This window comes from Molossus molossus, unplaced genomic scaffold (assembly GCF_014108415.1).
Source record: "Molossus molossus isolate mMolMol1 unplaced genomic scaffold, mMolMol1.p scaffold_m16_p_17, whole genome shotgun sequence".
Classification (NCBI taxonomy): domain Eukaryota; kingdom Metazoa; phylum Chordata; class Mammalia; order Chiroptera; family Molossidae; genus Molossus; species Molossus molossus.
In genome coordinates, this window is record NW_023425352.1 from 28,763,032 (window position 1) to 28,785,226 (window position 22,195).

A 22,195-nucleotide genomic window follows, 5' to 3' on the forward strand; every position below is an offset into this window, starting at 1 on the left:
CCTCTTTCTGGAATGGTTTTCCCCACCCTGTCTACTTGGAGAACTACCACTAGCATACCTCACAACATAACCCACATATATCTGAGCAGAATGAATCATTCATCAGTACTCTCATACTTTGTTCACAACTCAAATATCACACTCATTACACTAAATTAAAATTATATATGAACCTCTCCACCTCCCCTCTACACACAATTATACTGGAATAGGCGAGGATTCACATTTATTTATATCCCAAGAACGTGAACCATGACTATTGTATTAAACACAGTAAATGTATGGTTGAATACATTATGCATTCACTGAAGTGAAAGCCAGACAATCTTAGAAAAGAATCTAGGATCAATTCAAGAATTTTGTTCTTCAATTTCTGCTGGAGAAAAGGCTTAGTTTGCTACCAGTCTCTAATACCTTGGACTCTGCAGCTAAAGAGATCTACCAGAAAGGTGTTCTAGGAGGGAGAGATGTTCTTGGAAGGAAAGATGAGAAAATATCAAACTATAGGTTCAAATGTAGGGTGGCAGGAGTATATGAATAGATTTTCAAAGAAGTAAAATGTGCCCTGGCCAGGTGGTTTAGTTGACTGGAGCATCGTCCCATGCACCAAAGACTTGTGGGTTCGATTCACAATCAGAATACATGCCTGCCTGAGTTGTGGATTTGATCCACAGTTGGGGCGAGTGTGGGAGACAACCAATCAATATTTCTCACATTGATGTTTCTCTCTCTCTTGCCTGTGCTCTCACTCTCTCTCTTAAATCAATGACCATGTCCTCCAGTGAGGATAAAAAAAAGAAGTAATATATGTGAACTGGGGAGAATAAAGAATAGTAGTTTCTCTTCTAAAGACATAAGAAAACCAAAATAGCCTAATATACATACAGGGTGGGGCAAAAGTAGGTGTACAGTTATATGTGAAACACAGTTTATTCTTTTTTTTTTTTTTTTTAAACCCAGATTTTATTATTGCGATACTCTGCTTATTCCCACTGTTTTTGTATTCTGGCTCTATTATCCACAGTTTATTTGTATTATTATTTATTTATTATTGTATTATTATTATTTTTTTTTGGTATATGCCTCTAGTGGGAACCGAACCCAGGACTCTCTGGTCCACAGGCCAATGCTCCAACCGCTGAGCCAAACCAGCCAGGGCTATTATATTATTTTTTACATGAATAGCGGTGAACCTACTTTTGCCCCACCCTGTACACTGACTCAACTTTTAGTTTCAGTGAACACTGAGAACACTCCTCCTAAATGGGTTAATGACTAGGTAAACCCTCATATTTGTATATGCTGTGAATAGTTTATAGATAGTCAGAATAATATCTCAGAAATGGAAGAAACTCCCCATGTGAACATTTCTACCACCTCAAGATCATGTCTGCTCGAGATAAAGAGGTTCTTTCTCTTCCTCAACTTGATCCAAGAGCCAGGGAAACCACCACGCTTACAAGTAGAGGAGGTTACCCTGATTATGATGCCTTGACTAACTCTAAATTTTCTTCCAGGATCTGTGAACTAGGAGAGATAAAAACCTATCCCATAATTCAAGCTTGACTGAAACCTTGAGGAGAAGTATTTCATATCCCTCTGGCATATAAGGGTGTTTTCATAAACTTTATTTTGGCAAAGTTATTAGCACAATATTGTCTCGTCTAATGTGAAGCCTAACATAATATAAAGTCTGACTGACATAAAGAGATGAATACAACTTTTACCATTACTTTGATACTCAAACTGTATCTATGGAATAAAATAACAGTTAGTATTTCCAAACTGCAATCCCTTTCCAAATCTGTCTCTGATAATAGAAAAAAAAATCCCCTTGCCCCAAATCCTGCCCTATTCAATTTGAAAACTTACTGTTTTTACTCTTTTAGTTTAACTAATTTAAACTTCTCTCTTAAGGTTCATATTTCTTTTCTGTGTGTGTGTGTGTGTGTGTGTGTGTGTGTGGCATGTGCCCCTAGCAGTAACCGAACCCGAGACTCTATGATCCGCAGGCTGACACTCAACCGCTGAACCAAACTGGCCAGGGCAAGGTTCATATTTCTTCCCTCTCCCAGAAGCTCAGGCCCAGAGCTGTTATAAACTCCTCCCTCAATCTTCAGACCACAAATTAACTTTCATAAAATTAATTTATTCTCACATAGGAAAGACAATAATTTATCATGAACTATAAATAAAGAACACACATGCAGCTGCAAAGGTAGTTATTCACTACCTTTTTAAGGTGATAATACATTAGGTAAATTAAGGTGAAAATAAACATTTTAGGGGGTTAAGACTTTTAAGGACTTTTCAAAAATAAATTCTGACCCTGGCCGGTTTGGCTCAGTGGTTAGAGTGTTGGCCCATGGACCAAAGAGTTGCAGGTTCGATTCTGGGCAAGGTCATGTTACCTTGGTTGCAGTTTGTCCCTGGCCCTGGTCAGGGTCGTGCGGGAGGCAACCAGTCGATGTGTCTCTCTCATATCGATGTTTCTCTCTCTCCCTCTCTCCCACTCTATCTGAGATAAATGGAAAAATATCTCTGGGTAAGGATTAAAAAATATAAAATAAATAAATTCTTAACATAGTCCAGCCCCTCCACAATTTAACTAAAAAGAAGGAAGTCACTAATTTTTATAGTACTCAGTAAAATTTTACACCAAAGAAATCTATATTTAATCACAATTAAAGCCAATGAACTCTTCTCAAATGTTCTAATGCTACACATACCAATATAGTAACCAGAAAATTATACTCTAAAATTTTCCAAATGTTATAAATTTAGCTACTGCACACAAAGCACATGTATTCAAGTCCTTGCCATGCTAGTGTTCCTGCAGTAAAAAAATTCCAAAAGCAAAGATTTAACTGAGGAGAGCGACATATTCTACTTTTATACAATTTAAAATGCTGAGATTGAGAAATCAGTGTAGTGTCTTAAAATTTTTTTCCTTGCCTATCAAAAGTTACATTAGCCCTGGCTGGTTTTGCTCAGCGGTTGGAGCGTCGGCCTGCGGTACAGAGAAAAGTTACATTAGAATGGTTCAATCACTGAACTAAAACTTCACTTGGAAAAATACATGAATGATGAAAAACATGAAACATCATCTAAGTACTACAATCTCAGTTTCTCATTAAAGATGCCAATATAAAAACAGTGCCTAGCCAAAAAAAAAAAAAAATTTACTTTTTACTGAAAGGTTTTCAGTTTGACATAAATAGGGTATATATATTCAATCTAGTATGAAATTGTGTTATAAATATACAAAACATGACTCATTTGTAATCATCCTTACTTGCAGTTTGGAGGTCGTAAGACAAACCTATGTAGCTTTATTCAAATTTCAGCCTATTAATTTAGGAAAACCAACAACTTAGGTCAACTGAATTACAATATAACTGAAATACTATTTATAATTAAGAGATGCAATTTTTAACATGGCTCACCAACTGGTTCAAAAGGCCACAAGCAGGAATTTCACACCTGCAAGAGAACACATGTGATAATCCTCATAAAATAACATTATGAATATTCACGTGATTTGGCAAGTGATTGTCAAGTTAAATGCCAAACTTGAATCAGTTTGATTTTGCTCTTATCCTAAAATAATTTTTATGTTTCTTTACTCTGTTAACATGGAGAGCTAAAATTGATTAAATCTTTAACAAATGTATTATAATACAATTAAAAAATATTTAACCTACAATTGTCTTTCACTTATGCACTTCATGTATCTCTGAAAAGCTATAGGTGTACAACATGTAAAGTTAAATAAAGCAAAACAAAACAAAATATATATATACACACATACATACATATTTTGTTTTTGAAATGTTACAGAAAAAATATATGTAACACCATATATAAATATATACATGTGTAAAATTATGTTTTCCACACACAAAATTTTTTTTTAAGTCCTAAAAATGTGAAGAAAAAGTGAAATGAGACATATCTTCCTATAATGTTTTCTATTTCATAGGCAGAATATAATCATGTGTTATTTGTGTAAATAACAATTAACAGAAAAAGTTTATAAGTCAAATCTTATTTTCCTATATAATTAGTTTATAATCTTGTATCTCTCCACTAAAAAAAAAAAAGTCTGGCCCAATAACATAATTATACTCGTACTTAAAAATACGGCAACTACTTTCTGAATATCTGCTTTAAAAATAATTATCCTAGACCTAGCTGTTGTGGCTCAGTTGGCTGGGCATTGTCCTGTGCAGGAAAGTGTTGCTGGTTCAATTCCCGGTCAGGGCACATGCCCATGTTTCAGGCTCAATCCCTAATAGGGAGCGTGCAGGAGGCAGCTGATCCATGTTTCTCGCTTTCTCCCTCTCCCTCTGCCTTCCTCTCACTCTAAAAATCAATGAAAATATTTTAAATAAATAAGTAATTATTCTATAAAATACTAGTACTCTAATATCCTAATAAATTTTACTGATTTGTCTCTCAAAAAACACAAAAGGCATCTTTAGAAAGCTCAAAGAAATTTATTTTTCCATAGTACTTTTGACACTGCTCACTTTTTCAGGCAGATTTACACTGGAATTACTAGCTACTTTCATTTTCTACAGCCTTAATAACGTAAGATCCTGCCCTAAAACATGATAGATGTGTCCTAACATTCTTCATGGCTTTACTAACATTTTCATTTTGATTTCTGATTCCAAGCATATGAAAGGACTATGTGGTAAAGAATCTAAAAAACAGTTTTTTTGTTTTTGTTAATCCTCAACCGAGGATATTTTTCCATTGATTTTTTTTTTTTTTAGAGAGAGTAGAAGGGAGGACGGGAGGGAGGGAGGGAGAGAGAGGGGGAGAGAGAGAGAGAGAGAGAGAGAGAGAGAGAGAAACATAGATATGAGAGAGACACATTGATTGGCTGCCTCCTGTAGAACTCCAACTGGGGCCAGGAATTGAATCTGCAACCCAGGTACGTACCCTTGACCAGAACTGAACCCAAGACCCTTTGGTGTGTGGCCGACGCCCCAACTACTCAGCCAAACTGCCCAGGGCTCAAAAACAGTTTTATATTCATAATATTTTAGAGTTCAAAAGTCAGAGTTATTAAAAAATGTTTCAGGTAGGAACAGAGACACAAAGTTGTAAATTTACTATTGCTAATAAAGGAAAATCATGCCCTCCTTGAAAATTACAATTGCAGGGAAAAGGGCAGCAAATTTAAACAAACGGGGAGCAGAGGGCACACAGGGAAGTAGGGAAAGAGGAAGCAGAAAGGGAGAGGCAGAAACATGTCCCATCACATGGTGAAAGAGATACATTTTTTGAGGGTGAAAAAGGGTCAGAGGAACAATTTCACCGTCCATCATACCTCACAAAAACAAAGAGACCCATGAAAAAGGCACCAAAATACACACTAGCACCTACACACAACTTGAAAGTTCAAAAATTAAAAGAAGTAGCTTGAAGAAACCACCATTTATAAAAAGCCAGAGAAGGGGCTGCAGAGGACAGCAACTGCATTTCAACTCCACTCTTTCTTCCCATATGAAAACAAGACTTGTTCTTTTCCTGACCAGTCATCAAATTATCACACATATATATATAAAAAAAGAATGTGGCTTTCCAAAATAGAAACAGCAGATTAGAGACATACAGAATATCAATAAACAGGTAATTATCCACCGGGCAATTTATTTAGACACCTATGATAAGATTTCTACCTATTGTAGAATGGTAGTTTACATAAAGATATAAAAGTGTATACACATGCATATTTAAGGTAAACTACCATAAAGTGGGAATACAAACCTTCAATATGAAGACCACTGTTTTGCCTCTAGAGGGCGAACTTGGTCTTCTGGAAAACTCAAATAAGAGAAGTTACTTTCAGTCTTTACCAAAAAAAAAAGGTAAATTTAAGATGCTGAGATAGCAAAGATACCCAAACGTTCTGTTAACAGAACCCTTAGTGTCTCTAATTTTTTATGGTGCCCCACAAACCAACAAAAATAACTAATTGTGCTGTTTAATAAGTATAGTAGTTATGTCCAAAAATTATTTATGTCCTACCATTTGAAAAAGTAGCCATTTGAAAAAATAATACATGTAAATTAAAGAAAAAGTCTTATTTCATTCTTAAATAAGCACAATTAATTACTGATTGAGCATCTATACCTGTTGTGCACTGTACACTTTCGCAAAACTTGAAATCAGATTGGTCATCATCACCCTCATTTTTCCTGTACCACAGTGATTATTATAAGAACAACCTCAGAAAAACTAGATGCACAAAGATATGAAGCCACAGAAAAGAATATCGTGCCATATAATATTGAAACTGCATACCACCCTGAGCTAACAGTGTACCTATCTGACAGATGTGGAGTATCACTGAGCTTGCCATGGTTCCCCCATTAGCTACAGCACACAGGTGCCTGAGCACACATCTTGGGAATCAGCATAGTTTTAAGTCCCAGTAGCTATTTAAAGTAGTCAATATTTAAATTAATTGTAAATAAAATTAACTATAACTAATGTTTTTAAATATCTAAAAATTATTTTCTTATATTACTTGGAAAACCAGTCTTTCCTTTGAGCAATAAAAGGAACACTATTAAATTATTAAAGGAACATATTTTTTCCAATTTGAATGATTATTGACTTAATGTGATTATTTTAAAATGCTGGTTGTATTAATCTGATAAACTACAACTGGGAAGCAGAGAAACAGGAACTTTATTATATATCTCTTTCTGAACAGCAAGTTCTCCCAACTTAAAAATACTACAAATTGATCCAGTCTTGCTGCTTACCAGTCTCACTGATCTCCTAGTACTGAGGAGCATAAGTTTAAAAGTCAGATAAGATCTGAAATCTTAAAACTCAAGAATATAAATATTAATAGAGACATTAGAAGAATTAGCTCCTAAATACGAAAAAAAAAATTATATACCCACCTATCTCACAAAGTCCTGGGTTTAGGCAGAACACCAGAAATGTAACCAAGGAAAGAATTCAACCTCAAAATTTACTGTTTTAGTTTTTTACTGTTTCATAAGTTCACAACTACCTATATCCATAAAATCTGTGCTGCTGGTAAATAACATCGTGTTCAATTAGAAGTCAAAGTATGCGGTGAGAGTAGTTAGCTAATAACAAAACAATAAAAGGCTATCCAAGGAGTACTAAGAAACAAAGTCAATATTCTATTACTTTAAATAATTTTCATAACCATGAAAGATAATTGAAAATGTTTTTTAAAAAAATATTAGGGTTACTACAAATATCTATAATCCCCAAATTTTATATGTCCAAATATATAAATGAAAGTAGGATATAGTTAATTATCAAGAAAAGGTATTTTAAAAGCTAAGACAAACCACATGGCTATATTAGTACTTACCTGCTGAATAATTTTGGAAGTTTTCTGAAGATTCTCTCTGGGAGGAACTTTACCAAATAATTTCCAACCAGGAGCACTATGGACAACTGATTTGAGTTCCTTTGTCCTTTTTGGAAAAAGGTTTCTGAAACACAGAAAAGTGACATGGATTGTGTTTTTGATAACCAGGGAACTCCTTACTAATAACTTCTAAAGTATGTTTATTCCCAAGACAAACACAAAATAATTTAAAATTATTTCTACTACTTATACTACTATTAGACTAACAAGACTCAATTAAGAATACCTGGCTCTATAGAAATATTAGAAAATAATCAAAGAGACAGAGAGACAAATAAATTGGAAAGAAAATCATAGCTATAAAAAAAGACAAATATTTGCTGTGACTCAGATACAAAGTGACTCGAACTGACTATACATGCACTTGACAATAAAAGCCAAGAAATTGAGAACAACAAAATTCAAGAGAACCTATATGAAATATGTAAAGGTTAAGTAAAAATCTTTTGGGAAAATATTATTTAATGATTTCCAGTAATAATTTGTTATTGTTTGTAATAAAAGGGTATCAACCGATCCTCCACTGTCATAATATAGGTACAGATGGCCCTCATTTATCGTGGTTAATCAGTTCCAGACTCTACCGCGATAAATTAATTTCCACGAAGTAGGATTCTTTATTTATACAGTCGTCCCTCGCAGTATTTTAAAAAACTGCAACAGAGTGAAGCCGCAAAAGTCAAAGTGCAAAGTGGTGCGGGACGACTGTGTACGTAAATTGTTTTTTTCTAGGAAGAAAGTGTCTCTCACTGAAAAGGATAAAAGGAAAGAAGCAAAATAAATAAATAAATAACCTCCATAATAAAAAACCTGGTTCCAGTATGTATTATAGTACTATTACAATCATAGTAAGTTCAGAATAAAGTTTAAATTCTCATTAAATCATAAAAATCAAAACAAACCCAAAAACTTTAAATTTACATATCCCAAACACTTTGGTTACTTTAAGAAATTTCCACAAAAGAAATATGAACCCACAGGTATCCAATTGCTAAGTAAGGCCATTAGATAATGTTCCACATTAATTTCTTATGCCACCAAGAAATTTTGGATTGGGTTTTCAGTTTATCTCCTGCTATAAAAACAACTTATAATGTAGCTAACTGGCATACATCTGCACTAAAAAGTAATTTTAAAATACTGTTACAAATGTATGGAGTTGTATTAAAACAACATTACAGGCCCTGGCAGGGTAGCTAAGTTGGCTGTAGCATTGTCCAGATGCCGCAAGGTTTTGAGTTTGATCCATAGTCAGGGTACATACAAGAATCAACCAATGAATGCATAAATAAGTGGAACAACAAATCGATGTTTCTCTATCTCTTCCTAAAATCAATTTTAAAAATTGAAATAAATAAAATTAAAAATAAAACATTACAGATCAATTGGTCTTCTACCAGTTAGCCTAGGAAGAGAATCACCAGTTTATTACATTTTAAGGGGTAAAAAAAACCCAATGAAAAGGTACACAAATAAGCCAATAATGTGTAATACTCTGTTGTTCTCATGCGCCATCCCTTGTCCTCCCTATCAATTGTCAGGGGACTGGTGAAGTAGAGGTCCCAATACAAATAAAAGTGTGAGACTAGCCCTGGCCGGTTTGGCTCAGCGGTTAGAGTGTCGGCCTGCGGTACGGAGAGACCAGGTTCGGTTCCCGCTAAGGGCACGTACCTCGGTTGCAGTTTGTCCCCGGCCCTGGTTAGTCGTGCGGGTGGCAACCACTCGATGTGTCCCTTCACATAGATGTTTCTCTCTCTCTCTCTTCCTCTCTCTCCCTCCCGCTCTGTCTGAACAAAAAATGCAAAAATGTCCTCCGGTGAGGATTAAAAAAAAAAAAAAAAAAGTGTGAGACTAGCCCAGCCAGTATGGCTCAATGGTTGAGCATCAACCCATGCACCAAGAGGTCACAGGTTCAATTCCCAGTCCAGGGCACATGCCCAGGTTGTGGGCCTGATCCGGGGGCATGTAGGAGGCAGCCAATAGATGTTCTTACTCATTGATGTTTCTATCTCTCTCCCCCTCTCCTTTCCTCTCTCTCTCAAATCAATTAAGAAAAAAAAAATTGGGACTAGCTTCCTCCTTACCACCTTTTCAAGTTGAAGACAGACAAACAGGCAGACACACACACTTCCCTTTTTCCTATCCCCCAAGAAATTAAAATTTCTTAAATTTAAATCAACACTAAAGGCTTCTTAACAAAACAAACCAAATGTGTCCTAGACGGAAGTAAGGAAAATTCTCTCTCTCTGGATTCCAGAGGTAGAGCCTGACTCTATGAATGAGATTTATATGGCAGTGCTAGGGGAAAGGGTCACTCTTTTTTTTTTTTTTAAACTTATCTTTATTGGTGAATGTATTACAGCTGTTCCTCATTTCCCCCCCATTGACCCCCTCCTCCCCATTCCAGCCCCCCTCCTGCCTTTCCCCATACTGTTGTCTGTGTCCATTGGTTATGCATATATACATATAAGTTCTTTGGTTTATTTCTTCCCATCCCCCAACCCCTTTCCCTTTGAGGTTTGTCAGTCTAACAACCAATTTGTACTTCTTAATCCCTTCACCCATTCTCCCAACCCCCCTCCCATCTGGCAACCAACAAAATGTTCTCTGTATCTATGAGAATGTTTCTGTTCTACTTGTCCATTTTGTTTGTAGATTCAATTGTCAACAGATATGTATTCACTGCCATTTTGTTTGTTCATATTTTTTATCTTTTTCTTCAAGACGACTCTTCAACATTTCATATTATAATGGTTTGGTGGTGATGAACTCCTTTAGCTCTTCCTTGTCTGGGAAACTCTTTATATGGCCATCGATTCTAAATAACAGCTTTGCAGGATAGAGTAATCTTGATTGTAGTTCTTGCTTTTCATCACTCTGAATATTTCTTGCCACTCCCTTCTGGCCTGCAAAGTTTCTTTTGAGAAATCAGCTGACAGTCTTATGGGAACTCCCCTGTAGGTAAATAACTGCTTTTCTCTGGCTGCTTTTAAGATTCTCTCTTTGTCTTGAACCTTTTGCATTTTGATGATGATGTGCCTTGGTGTGGGCCTCTTGGGGTTCATCTTGTTTGGGACTCTCTGTGCTTCCTGGATTTGTATGTCTGTTTCCTTCACCAAGTTAGGAAAGTTTTCTGCCATTATTGTTTCAAACAGGTTTTCGATTTCTTGTTCTCTCTCTTCTCCTTCTGGCATCCCCAAGATGCAAATGTTGGCACGTGTGAAATTGTCCCAGAGGCTCCTTACACTATCCTCATTTTTTTGGATTCTTTTTTCTTTTTGTTGTTCTGATTGGGTGTTTTTTGGTTCCTCATATTCCAAATCGATGGTTTGATTCTTGGGTTCATCTACTCTACTACTGAATCTGTGTAAATTATTCTTTATTTCAGTTAGTGCCTCCTCCATTTCTGACTGGTCCTTTTTTATGCTCCTGAGGCCCTCACTAAGTTTGCTGAGGTTCTCACTAAGTCAACTGAGCATCCTTATAAGCAATGTTTTGAACTCTGCATCTGTTAGGTTGCTTATCTCCATTTCGCTTAGTTCTTTTCCTGGAGTTTTGTTCTGTTCTTTCATTTGGGACCTGTTTCTTTGTCTCTGCATTTTGGCTGCCTCCCTGTGTTTGTTTCTATGTATTACTTAATGAGAGGTATGAGGCTAGCTGAGACCAGATGCTGCTTGTTTGAAAGATCTTAGGAAAACTTGAAGCAGGATCCAAGACAGGCCAATCCAATGGTAAAGCAACTGGCAACCACTTGGGTGGGCCTGAGAGTTGTGGGGCGGGGCCTCAGGGAATCACCAGGATGGGGCCAACAGTGTGAGCCAGGTTGCTGGAGTCCCAGATATGGCGGCTGTCTGTGGTCCCAGGGAAGGGCTCACCAAAGGAACAAAGGCCTCTGACAGCACGTCTGTCCAGGAGAAAGCTGCCTCTCCAGCCCTCGCTCCAATGCCTAACAACTCAGTTCTCCATATGTCTCTGGTGCCTTTCAAGCTGCCTCCCCCACGCTGGAGCCTGGAGGGTGCGAGTCCGAGTAAGTCCATACGTGGGCCCTTTAATAGGTGCTGCCTGGAGCTCCAGCTGCCTCAGCCTCCCTCAGTCTCTGTTCCCGCTGGTTTTTCCAGCCAAAAGTTATGGGGAGTCTCTTCCTGGCACTGGAACCCTGAGCTGGGTGCCTGGTGTGGGACGGGGACCCCTCAGTCCTCAGGGAGGACCTTCCCAGCTGAGGTGTCCTCCTGATTTTTATCTGCCACAGTTGGTGTGGGACCAGTCTGTTGCACCTCCACCCCACCTACCAGTCTCGGTGTGGCTGCTTCTTTAACCTTGTAGTTGTAGGATTTGCATTCAGCTCAATTTCAGGAGGTTTTGAATGATGGCTGTTCTGTAGTTTACTTGTAACTTTGATGTGGTTGTGGGAGGAGGCGATATTGTGTTTACCTACGCCGCCATCTTGACTGGAAGTCTCTGTTATTCTGTATTCTACTAGTTTTTTTTTTTTTTTATCCTCACCCGAGGACATTTTTCCATTTTTTGTTCAGGTAGAGTGGGAGGGAGAGAGAGGAAAAGAGAGAGAGAGAGAAACATCGATGTGAAAGGAACACATCGAGTGGCTGCCACCCGCATAACCGACCAGGGCCGGGGACAAACTGCAACCGAGGTACGCGCCCTTAGTGGGGGCCGAACCCGGGTCTCTCAGGACCGCAGGCCGACGCGCTAACCGCTGAGCCAAACCGGCCAGGGCTGTATTCTACTAGTTTTGGGAGAGGTGGAAGGGAGAGACACTCCTAGCTTCTCTCTGTCCCCTTATTCATCTCCACCCGTGGAGCTGAATTTTTGTGCCAGACACTGCTGCCTAACAGCAGAGACATTTCAGTTTGTTCTGCTTTCCAAATATGAGGCTAAATTAGTTTCCTCTGCACCCATCTGTCCCCCTATCCCCACAGGAAAGGCCTTGCTGTGCTAGTAACTAGCTGGATAAATTTTAATGAAGTGACGTATTAGGAGGCCCACTGCAGCCAAAGGCATGTCTTTTGATCCAGATTTCATCAGTATTAAAGCTGATGTTGTGAAGTCCCATTTGTGTGTGTCCTATGTCTTTTTATCTACTGATTCCAAACTCAGATGGGCTGATAAAGAAGTGTTATTTACTGGTTCTGCCTAAACCCCAATAGTCAAGTTTTTTTAAACTGTAAAGTATCTTATTGTTTCAGATATGGGGAATATTTACAAATATGTTTTCTAGTTTGAGTTTGCTTTTTCTTTCTCATTCTGTAACCTATTTTGTCAATATATATAGAAAACAGGGAATGGCAAAGGTAATCCATTTTTTTTTCATTCTCCACTCCAGCCAACACTATGTTCACATATGCAACCATCTACACACAGAGACAAAAACACACCATTATCCATTCTCTCCACTAATTTGTGTCCACTCCTTTCAGCAAAAAAAAAAAAAAAAATTCTGTTGCACCAGTTGAGAATAGCAGTTCAAAGTTTCTATACTGCTGAAACATAAAAAAGAAAAATATAAGAGGCATACCAAGAAAAAACTGATGTGGGGATTAGAGAGAAAGAGGGAAGGGTTTGGACAAAAGCCCTAACTTTTTCCTTTTAAAAAATGTTTTTATTGGCCCTGGCCGGTTTGGCTCAGGAGTTAGAGCGTTGGCCTGCGGTCCAGAGAGACCAGGGTTCGGTTCCCGCTAAGGGCACGTACCTCGGTTGCAGTTTGTCCCCGGCCCTGGTTGGGTTATGTGGGTGGCAACCACTACTCAATGTGTCCCTTTCACGTCGATGCTTCTCTCTTTCTATCTCTCTCTCCCTCCCACACTATCTGAACAAAAAGTGGAAAAATGTCCTCAGGTGAGGATAAAAAAAAAAAAAAAAAGTTTTTATTGCCCTGGCCAGTTTGGCTCAGAGGTTAGAGCGTCCTGTGGTCCTGTCTCTCTCCCTCCCACTCTGTCTGAACAAAAAATGGAAAAATATCCTCAGGTGAGGATAAAAAAATAAAAAGTAAAAATAAATGTTTTTATTGATTTTAGAGAGAGGAAGGGAGGGAGAGAGAGAGAGAGAGAGAGAGAGAGAAACATCAATATGAGAAAAGAAACATCAATCAGCTGCCTCCTGCACATCCCCTACTGGGGATTGAGCTGGAAACCCAGGAAGGCATTTGCCCTGACCAGGAACAGAACCAGTGACCTTTCGGTGCATGGGCTGATACTCAACGAACTGAGCCATACCAACCAGGGCCCTAGACTTTTCTCTTAGTGGCTTTTATAAGAAAAGTTGATGAATGAATGACTCTTGCTTATTAATACCTGTTAATATTTGCTTCACGTATCTGTTTCATTTTCCAAGATTTCTTTTATCACACAGAGTTACATAGGATATTAAAGAGTCATACCACTTATACCTTACTGAAGGATAAAGCTAACCTAAAGGGGCAAATCTGATTTATACCATGTAAGTTTTCTGCTCATGATTTCTAACAGAATATCCAATGCTTGGGTCTTTAAGAATTGGCAAAACCACTTTTAAACGGAGACAAAGCCACGTAAATTCCATAGTTTTTCAGACTGGAATTTGACACTACAGAAAACTGGCTGCCTAACTCTGAATCTTCTGCCAACAATGTCAACTCTAGCCAAAAAAAAAAATCACCATTTTTGCCTAACATTTACATCTATGACTTAACTTTTTAGAGTCATTAAATTCTGATAACCTTTTAAATAAAACTGTACATTAAAAAGGGGTCTGAATACTTTTCCAAACAAAAAAATCATACTTTAATGAAAAGAGTAAAATCAGTTTAAAAATTAGAAATCGTGACCTGATCGTCAAACTGTCTCAGCAGAAGTTGGACTGCTGAAAACACATCAACTTCCTGAACTTTGTACTAAGTTTCCCCAAAGTATAATAGAAGGCCAAAAAGAAAACATTATCTAGTGATTATGGAATGCCGTGGTTGACTACACAATTAATTCAAAGAAGTCTAAGTACTGAAGTGCTGTCTCTTTAAAATGCAGTACTTTGGCTACCCTTGAGTAATTTGGATTAAAGATCTGGCATGAAGATTACTTACATTCTTTCCAAACCTCAATCATTTTTCACTTGAAAAAGGCTTTCAGCTGACTGTACACACACACACACACAGAATTTTTTTTTTCCCCCAAATAACTTAAACTTTATTTAATTACAAGAATTTTCTTTTTCAGGCTGTTTCTGGCTCTTGTCTTTGTCATTACTACAAATCCTAAAAATTATAAAAATACAGATTTTTAGTTAATACACACTGCTTAACTAACAAGTATTTTCATGGATCAGAACTATAAAAAAAGGGACAGAATTCAGTATCACTCTTCATCAAAAAACAGAATTTCAAGGCTGTAAGTAAAGGTTAAAATTTTTTTAAAGTATTTTAGAGCTTCCAGGGACTTAAGAGAGCAACCAGGTCAAAGGTTCTCCACCAGGAATCAATAAACCTACATGAATGGGCCAGAGAAGGTCCATAAGCCTCCTTAAACTACATGCACAATTTGAAGTACACAGTATGTTTATGAACATTTTTCTTGCCCAGCTATCTAGAGCTTTCATCAAATTCTCCAAGGATTTAATATGCCACCCCATCACCTCTGAGAAAGGTTCATGAACCACTTGCCCATGTCACACCACTAACTAGTGTTTGAGCCAGGTCTCTTGCATAGTTCCTTTTTCCCTAATTACACTTATCTTGTTCATGTCCTCCACAGAACAATCAAGATGTAAGAGCTACAACTATCCTTGTTTTTTTTTTTCATCATACACATTTGCCAAAAGGCCTCTTGATATTCATTCAATCAGTTCAAAAACATAAATTATTTTCTTCTTCCTCCCTTGTTCATGTCAGCAAGTCACCTAATGGTATGTCTTGTTTATAGCAAATAAGTTTCAGGCAGTATCTTATTGAGTGAGATCTTTTCATTATTTTGTTGCAGGGAGAGAACAAAACTGCATATAATCAAGAGAAAAGAAAAAGTAATTATAAAAATATTCTTGGTTTTGTGTTGGATACTATTTATGCCATCTATCAAATGCTTCATTAAGGGAATCTCCATTGCTGTAAGCCCAATGTAATATCTAAGACATTCAGAGGGAAGCTAGAAACCACCAGAAGAAGAAAAGAGTATGAATAAGGAAAGAACTTTTAGGCTAAGAACATAAACAGTAACAAGGAACAACATGCAAAATACTGCAGTCACCAGTACATAAGCTATCTTTTAACCCTAAGAGAAAGTTGGGAAATAAAGGCAAGATAACGACTGATGATGATGAATAAAACTAACCACATTGTGATTACTTTTCCATTTATGCCTCTTGTAAAAATAAAAAAGAAACTATGTTAGTGTTTTTGTTTATAATAAGAATAAAATAGCTTCACATATATTTAATTTTCATAATGGGTATTGAGTTTCCTTCTAGGATAAAACATGTTCTAAAACTGATTGTGGTGATGGTTGCCCAGCTCTGAATACACTAAAGGCCACTGAATTGTATACTTTATATAAATAAGTTATACAGTATATGAATTCTATCTCAATAAAGCTGTTTCTTTTTTTTTTTTTTTATCCTCACCCGAAGACATTGTTCCATTTTTTGTTCAGGTAGAGTGGGAGGGAGAGAGAGGAACAGAGAGAGAGAGAAACATCGATGTGAAAGGGACACATCGAGTGGTTGCCACCCGCACGACCAACCAGGGCCAGGAACAAACTGCAACCGAGGTACGTGCCCTTAGTGGGAACCGAACCCGGGTCTCTCTGGACCGCAGGCTGACGCTCTAACCGCTGAGCCAAACTGGCCAAGGCAAGCTGTTTCTTTTTTAAGTGAAAAAAAGTCAACAGTGACAATATGTGAAAAGAAAAACAAGACCAAGTAGGGTTTATCCCAGGAATGCAAGGCTCATTAAATACTCAAAAGTCAATCAATGTAATTCACTACACTAACAGTCTAAAGAAAAACCACATGATCGTATCGATTGATGCATTTGACAATATAATAAATCCATCCTGACTTAAAAATAGTTCTGGCCAGTTCTGCTCAGTGGCTAGAGCATTTGCCTGCCGACCAATGAGTAGAGGATTTGATTCCGGTCAAGGCCATGTACCTGGGTTGCAGTTTTGATCCTGACGGGGGCCATGTAGGAGGCAACCAATCGGTGTGTCTCTTTTACATCAATGTCTGTCTGCTGTCTGTCTGTCTCTCCCTCCCTCCCTCTCTCTCTAAAAATCAATGGCAAAATATCCTCAGGTGAGGATTAACAACAATAACAACAACAAAATACAGAGAGAACTAGGAATAGAATGAAAGTTCCCAGTTAAGGGCATCTACAAAATAAAACAAAAAACAAACAAACAACTCTACAGCTAATAGCATACTTAATCACGAAAGACCAAATGTTTTGGAGATTGAAAACAATGTTAGCATGTACATACACTCATCACTCCCATTCAAAATCATAAGGAAAGTCCTATGCAATGTAATAAGGCTAGATAAATAGGTCTTACAGATTGACAAAAGAAAATTAAATTTTTCCTATTTGCAGACAACATTACCGTCTATATAAACTATTCCATGCAATCTACAAATAAGTTCCTAGAACTATGAAGTAAGTTTATTAACAGGACTACTAGATTTAAGGCAAACAAAAATCAATCATATTTCTATATATTAACAAGGAATAATTAGAAACGAAGATTTAAGAAAATGTATCATTTACAATAGCTCCAACAAATATTAAATATTTAGAAATAAATCTAACAAAACATGAGCAGGATATGTATGCTAAAAACGACAAAAGATTGATGAAGGAAATTTAAAAAGGACTAAAATAAATGGAGAGACATACTGTGTTCAAGGACTGGAAGATACAACAAAGATGTCAATTCTCTCCAAGTTAATTAACAAGAATTATCTGTAAATACGGACAAGCTGATTCTAAAATTGATATGGAAAGGCAAAGAGTAGAATAGTCAAAATGATTTTGAAAATTTATTTAGATGTTATCTTCTGCATTAGAATGTGAGCTCTGTGATGCTATCACTGCATTAGACTGTGAGCTCTCTGTTCACCACTGCATCCCTAGTGCTGTGCTGGCACACGTGAGTCTTCTAGTCTGGAAGCTGGGAAGTCCAAGATCAAGGCAATGGCAGAATTCAGTTTCTGGTGAGAGCCAGCTTCCTGGCCCACAGACTACCACCTTTTCTTTCTTTTAAATTGTTTTTTTCTTTATTGATTTGAGAGAGAGAGGAAGGGAGAGGGAGAGAGAGAGATTGAAACATCAATGAGAGAGAACATTGACTGGCCGCCTCCTGCATGCCCCCCAGTGGGGATTTGGCTCACAACCTGGGCATGTGCCCTGACTAGGAATTGAATCAGTGACCTCTTGGTACATGGTCCAATGCTCAACCACTGAACCACACCAGCCAGGCTACCACCTTTTCACTGCGTTCTCACATGGCAGAAGGGGCAAGAGCACTCTCTGGGGCCTCTTTTATCAGGGCACTAATCCTATTCACGAGGGCTCCACCCTCATGACCTAAGCACCTACCAAAGGCTCTACCTCCAAACACTGTCATACTGGGGATTAGGTTTCAATATATGAATTTTGGGGGCAACAGAAACATTCAGTCTATAGCATTAGTTTAATGGAGGAGTGCAGTCTGGTGAGCCATTATTTCTATGAAACTTTCTCCTCTATAAGTCATTTCTTCTAAAAATCATTCTCTTCTGACACTTTCCACTTTCTACCTTATATACGGATCTGAATACTACATTTAAACTATAGATGCATTGAGAACAAAATTTGTGTAACCTTCACAATGCCCTGCATATAAGGTATTCAAATGCTCAGTGAATATTTTATTTTTTAAACTAACATGATAAAAATTGGCTGTCTTTTCATTGTGCACAGTTCTAAAAGTTTTGCCACATGTATAGATTTGTGTAACTACCACAATTGAGGTATAGAACAGTTCCATCACCCCCCAAAATTCCATCGTGTTACCTCTTTGTAGTTACCCCTCCCCAACCCCTGTAAAGCACTGAAATGAGCCTGAAGATGAACTTAAAGCCAGATTCGAGCCAGAGGAGTAAACCTTGCTTTCCCCATCTCATACTCCCTGCTAGCATCACATCACAGCATTTCAATTTGTGTTTTCAATGTGATCATCACGGCTTTACCAGTAAAGCTTTATTCTAGCTTCTTCTTTTCCTCCTATATAGTCGGTGCTCAAATATGCTTGCTGAATGAACAAGAAAAGATTCAGACAAACCAAACTTAGAGGAAAAGAATGACAGATAACTCATTCTGGCTAGAATAAATGACAAAGTACAAGTAGAAAAGAACAGAGCATTTGATTTCCTTGTTCCCAAATACTCAACGCTCCCTAATATCTACGGGAAAGTTTTAAATCTTTATCCTAGCATTAAATGCTCTTCACAATTTGGACCTAAATTATCTTTCCAACATAATTTCTTACTACTCTTTCTACAACTAGGAGAAATATATGTGACTTTTGTATCCTACAACCCACTCCCACTTCTTTGACAGTGCCTTTGCTCAACCCCTATTAAAGCAGCAGCCCAAAGTGGCCATATTTGTATCTTATTGTATTGTCTTTCAGTGAGTACTAATTAGATTAGACGGTGGATAAAACAGGAACAAATTAATATGTAGGCTGAGACAATCAATTCCAATAATTTTTTTATCCTCACCCAAGGACATTTTTTGCATTTATCTTCAGATAGAGCGGGAGGGAGAGAGGGAGGAAGAGAGAAACATCGATGTGAGAGAGACACATCAACTTGTTGCCACCCACACAACCCCAACAGGGACCAGGGACAAACTGCAACCAGGGTACATGACCCTAGCGAGAACCAAACCCAGAACTCTCCAGTCCGCGGGCAGACGCTCTAACCGCTGAGCAAACTGGCTCGGGCAATTCTAAGAATTTTTTTTTTAATTAAAAAAAATTTTTTTTCTTTATTGATTTTAGAGAGAGAAGAAGTGAGAGGGAGAGAGAGATAGAAACATCAAGGAGCGAGACATCGACTGGCCGCTTCTTGCATGCCCCTCACTGGGGATCAGGTCCACAACCTGGGCATGTATCCTGACCAGGAATCGAACCGGCGACCTCCTGATGCATGGTTCGACGCTCAACCACCAAGCCACACCGGCCTGACAATTCTAATAATTTTTAAACAGGAGACTTAGAGACTGAGTCAAAGGATAATAGATGCTTGAATTAATAAATCATATACAGTTAGGAGAGCTATATATGACTTTTGTCAATAGAAACTATGCATTGAACAATCAGAGACAGAAAAGAGATGAGAAAACATTCAAATATCTCTTGAAAGGCAGATAAACCACTGTTCCAAGTACTCTGTAGCCCAGGTATATTTTATTTTCTATCTTTAAAATGTTCATAAGATGCCTATTACATGACTACAATAAACCCTCTTTCATTTAATGTAGCTTAAGTGGGCTTCTGTTGCTCATAAGTAAAACAAATCCTAATATAGCAACCAAACTGTACTCTTTTTCATACACTGCGTAGTTTCCTACCTCTATGCTCTGGATAGATACATACACATCTTAAATCCCTATGAAAGTAAAATCTAAGTTGGTTACACATACTTAAGACTGTAATACACCAAATTTAAAAGGTTTCGCCCTGGCCGGTTTGGCTCAGCGGTAGAGCGTCGGCCTGTGGTCCAGAGAGACCTGGGTTCGGTTCCCGCTAGGGGCATGTACCTCAGTTGCAGTTTGTCCACGGCCCTGGTTGGGGTCGTGTGGGTGGCAACCACTCGATGTGTCCCTTTCACGTCGATGTTTCTCTCTCTCCCTCCAACTCTATCTGAACAAAAAATGGAAAAATGTCCTCGGGATAAATAATAATAAAAAAAAAAGTTTCTACTTTTGTCTATCAAATGATACCATCCAGAAAGTATAAAGACAAGCCATAGAATAGGAGGAAATATTTCCAAATCATGTAACGGGAACCGGTGTAGTATCCAGAATATGTAAAGAACTCAATAACACAATAACAAAAATACAAACGGCCCAATTAAAAATGGACAAAATCGCCCTGGCCAGTTTGGCTCAGCGGTTAGAGCGTCGGCCTGCGGTCTGGAGAGACCCGGGTTCGGTTCCCGCTAAGGGCACGTACTTCGGTTGCAGTTGGTCCCCGGCCCTGGTTGGTCGTGCGGGTGGCAGCCACTCGATGTGTCCCTTCACGTCAAAGTTTCTCTCTCTCTCCCCCTTCCTCTCTCTCCCTCCCACTCTATCTGTACAAAAAATGGAAAAATATCCTCGGGTGAGGATAAAAAAAAAAAAAAAAAAAAAGGACAAAAAATAAATGGTGATAAAAAAATTAAATTAAATTAAAATTTTAAAGAATGGTCAAAAGAGCTGAATAAACATTTCTCCGAGGAAGATATACAAATGGCCAACAAGCACATGAAAACATGATCAAAATATAGTTATTAGAGAAATTCAAATCAAAGCCACAGTGAAATGTTACCGACTAGGATGGGTATAACTTAAGAAGGGGGTATGGGGATGATAAGTATTAGAAAGGATGTGGAGAAACTGGAACCTTCAAAAATTCCTGGTGGGAATGTAAAATGGTACAATTGCTATGGAAAATAACTGGCGGTTCCTCAATAAGTTAAACATAGAATTATCATATGAGGCAACAATTTTACTCTTAGGCATCATCCCTAAGGAACTGAAAAGAGGTGTTCAAACAAAAACTTGTTCGTGAATGTTCATGGCAGCACTATTCATACAGCCAAAAGATGGAAATAACCTGTATGTCCATCAACAGATAAATGGATAAACAAAATATGGTACAATGTTGTATATCCATATAACAGAATATTATTCAGCCATCAAAAATAATGAAGTACTGCCTGGCTGATGTGGGTCAGTGGTCACCTCATGGACTGAGAGGTCCCAGTTCGATCCTCAGTCAGGGCACATGCCCAGGTTGCAGGCTTGATCCCTGGTTGGGGACATGCAGGAGGCAGCCAATTGATGTATCTCTCTCACATCAATGTTTCTCTCTCTCTCCCTCTAAAAAATCAATAAAAACATATTTTTTAAAAAAACTGTAACTTAAAAAGAAAATATGTTAAATGAAAGAAGCCAGACACAAAAGGCCATATATTCTATGATTTAATTTGTATGAAATATCCAGAATAGGCAAATCCATAGAGATAGGACACAGACTGGTGGTTGCTATAGGGCTGAGGGGTTGGAAGGGGAGTGACTGCTAATGGGTATGGCGTTTCCTATTGGAATGATGAAATGTTCTGGAATTAGAGAATAGTGATGACTGCACAACAGTGTGAATATAGTAAATGTCACTAATGGTAAATTTTATGTATTTTATATATGTATTTACCATAATAAAAAATTGTAACAAGTTTCTGAAACTGAAATTCCAATTATCAGTTTTTAAAATATGGTCACCAGTTTAATTAATACATTAAACTCATGTGTTTCAGTAGGAATAAGTATGCTAAACCAAAAGCCATAGCTAAACCACATATTTTTATAAAATAACTATTTCAAGGAAGTCAAATATTTTCTGGCTCTTGTTTGGTATTAAATATATTGAGTAGAAAACTAAATTCCACTGGCTAAGGCTTTATAAACAAACAGAAATGATTGTTCATATCAAATGCTGTCTATTCAACACAAGCTATTTTTAACTTTTATCAAATCAA

General features: G+C 37.7%; 1 protein-coding gene across 1 annotated transcript in view; it reads right to left on the reverse strand.

Annotated features, from left to right (window-relative positions):
• Positions 1-22,195, reverse strand: part of TBC1D12 (TBC1 domain family member 12) — a 99,478-nt gene that overhangs the window by 58,942 nt on the left and 18,341 nt on the right. The window contains exon 2 of the mRNA XM_036265030.1: positions 7,376-7,499. Coding sequence (XP_036120923.1) covers positions 7,376-7,499 — 124 coding nt within the window. The remainder of the gene's footprint in view (positions 1-7,375; positions 7,500-22,195) is intronic.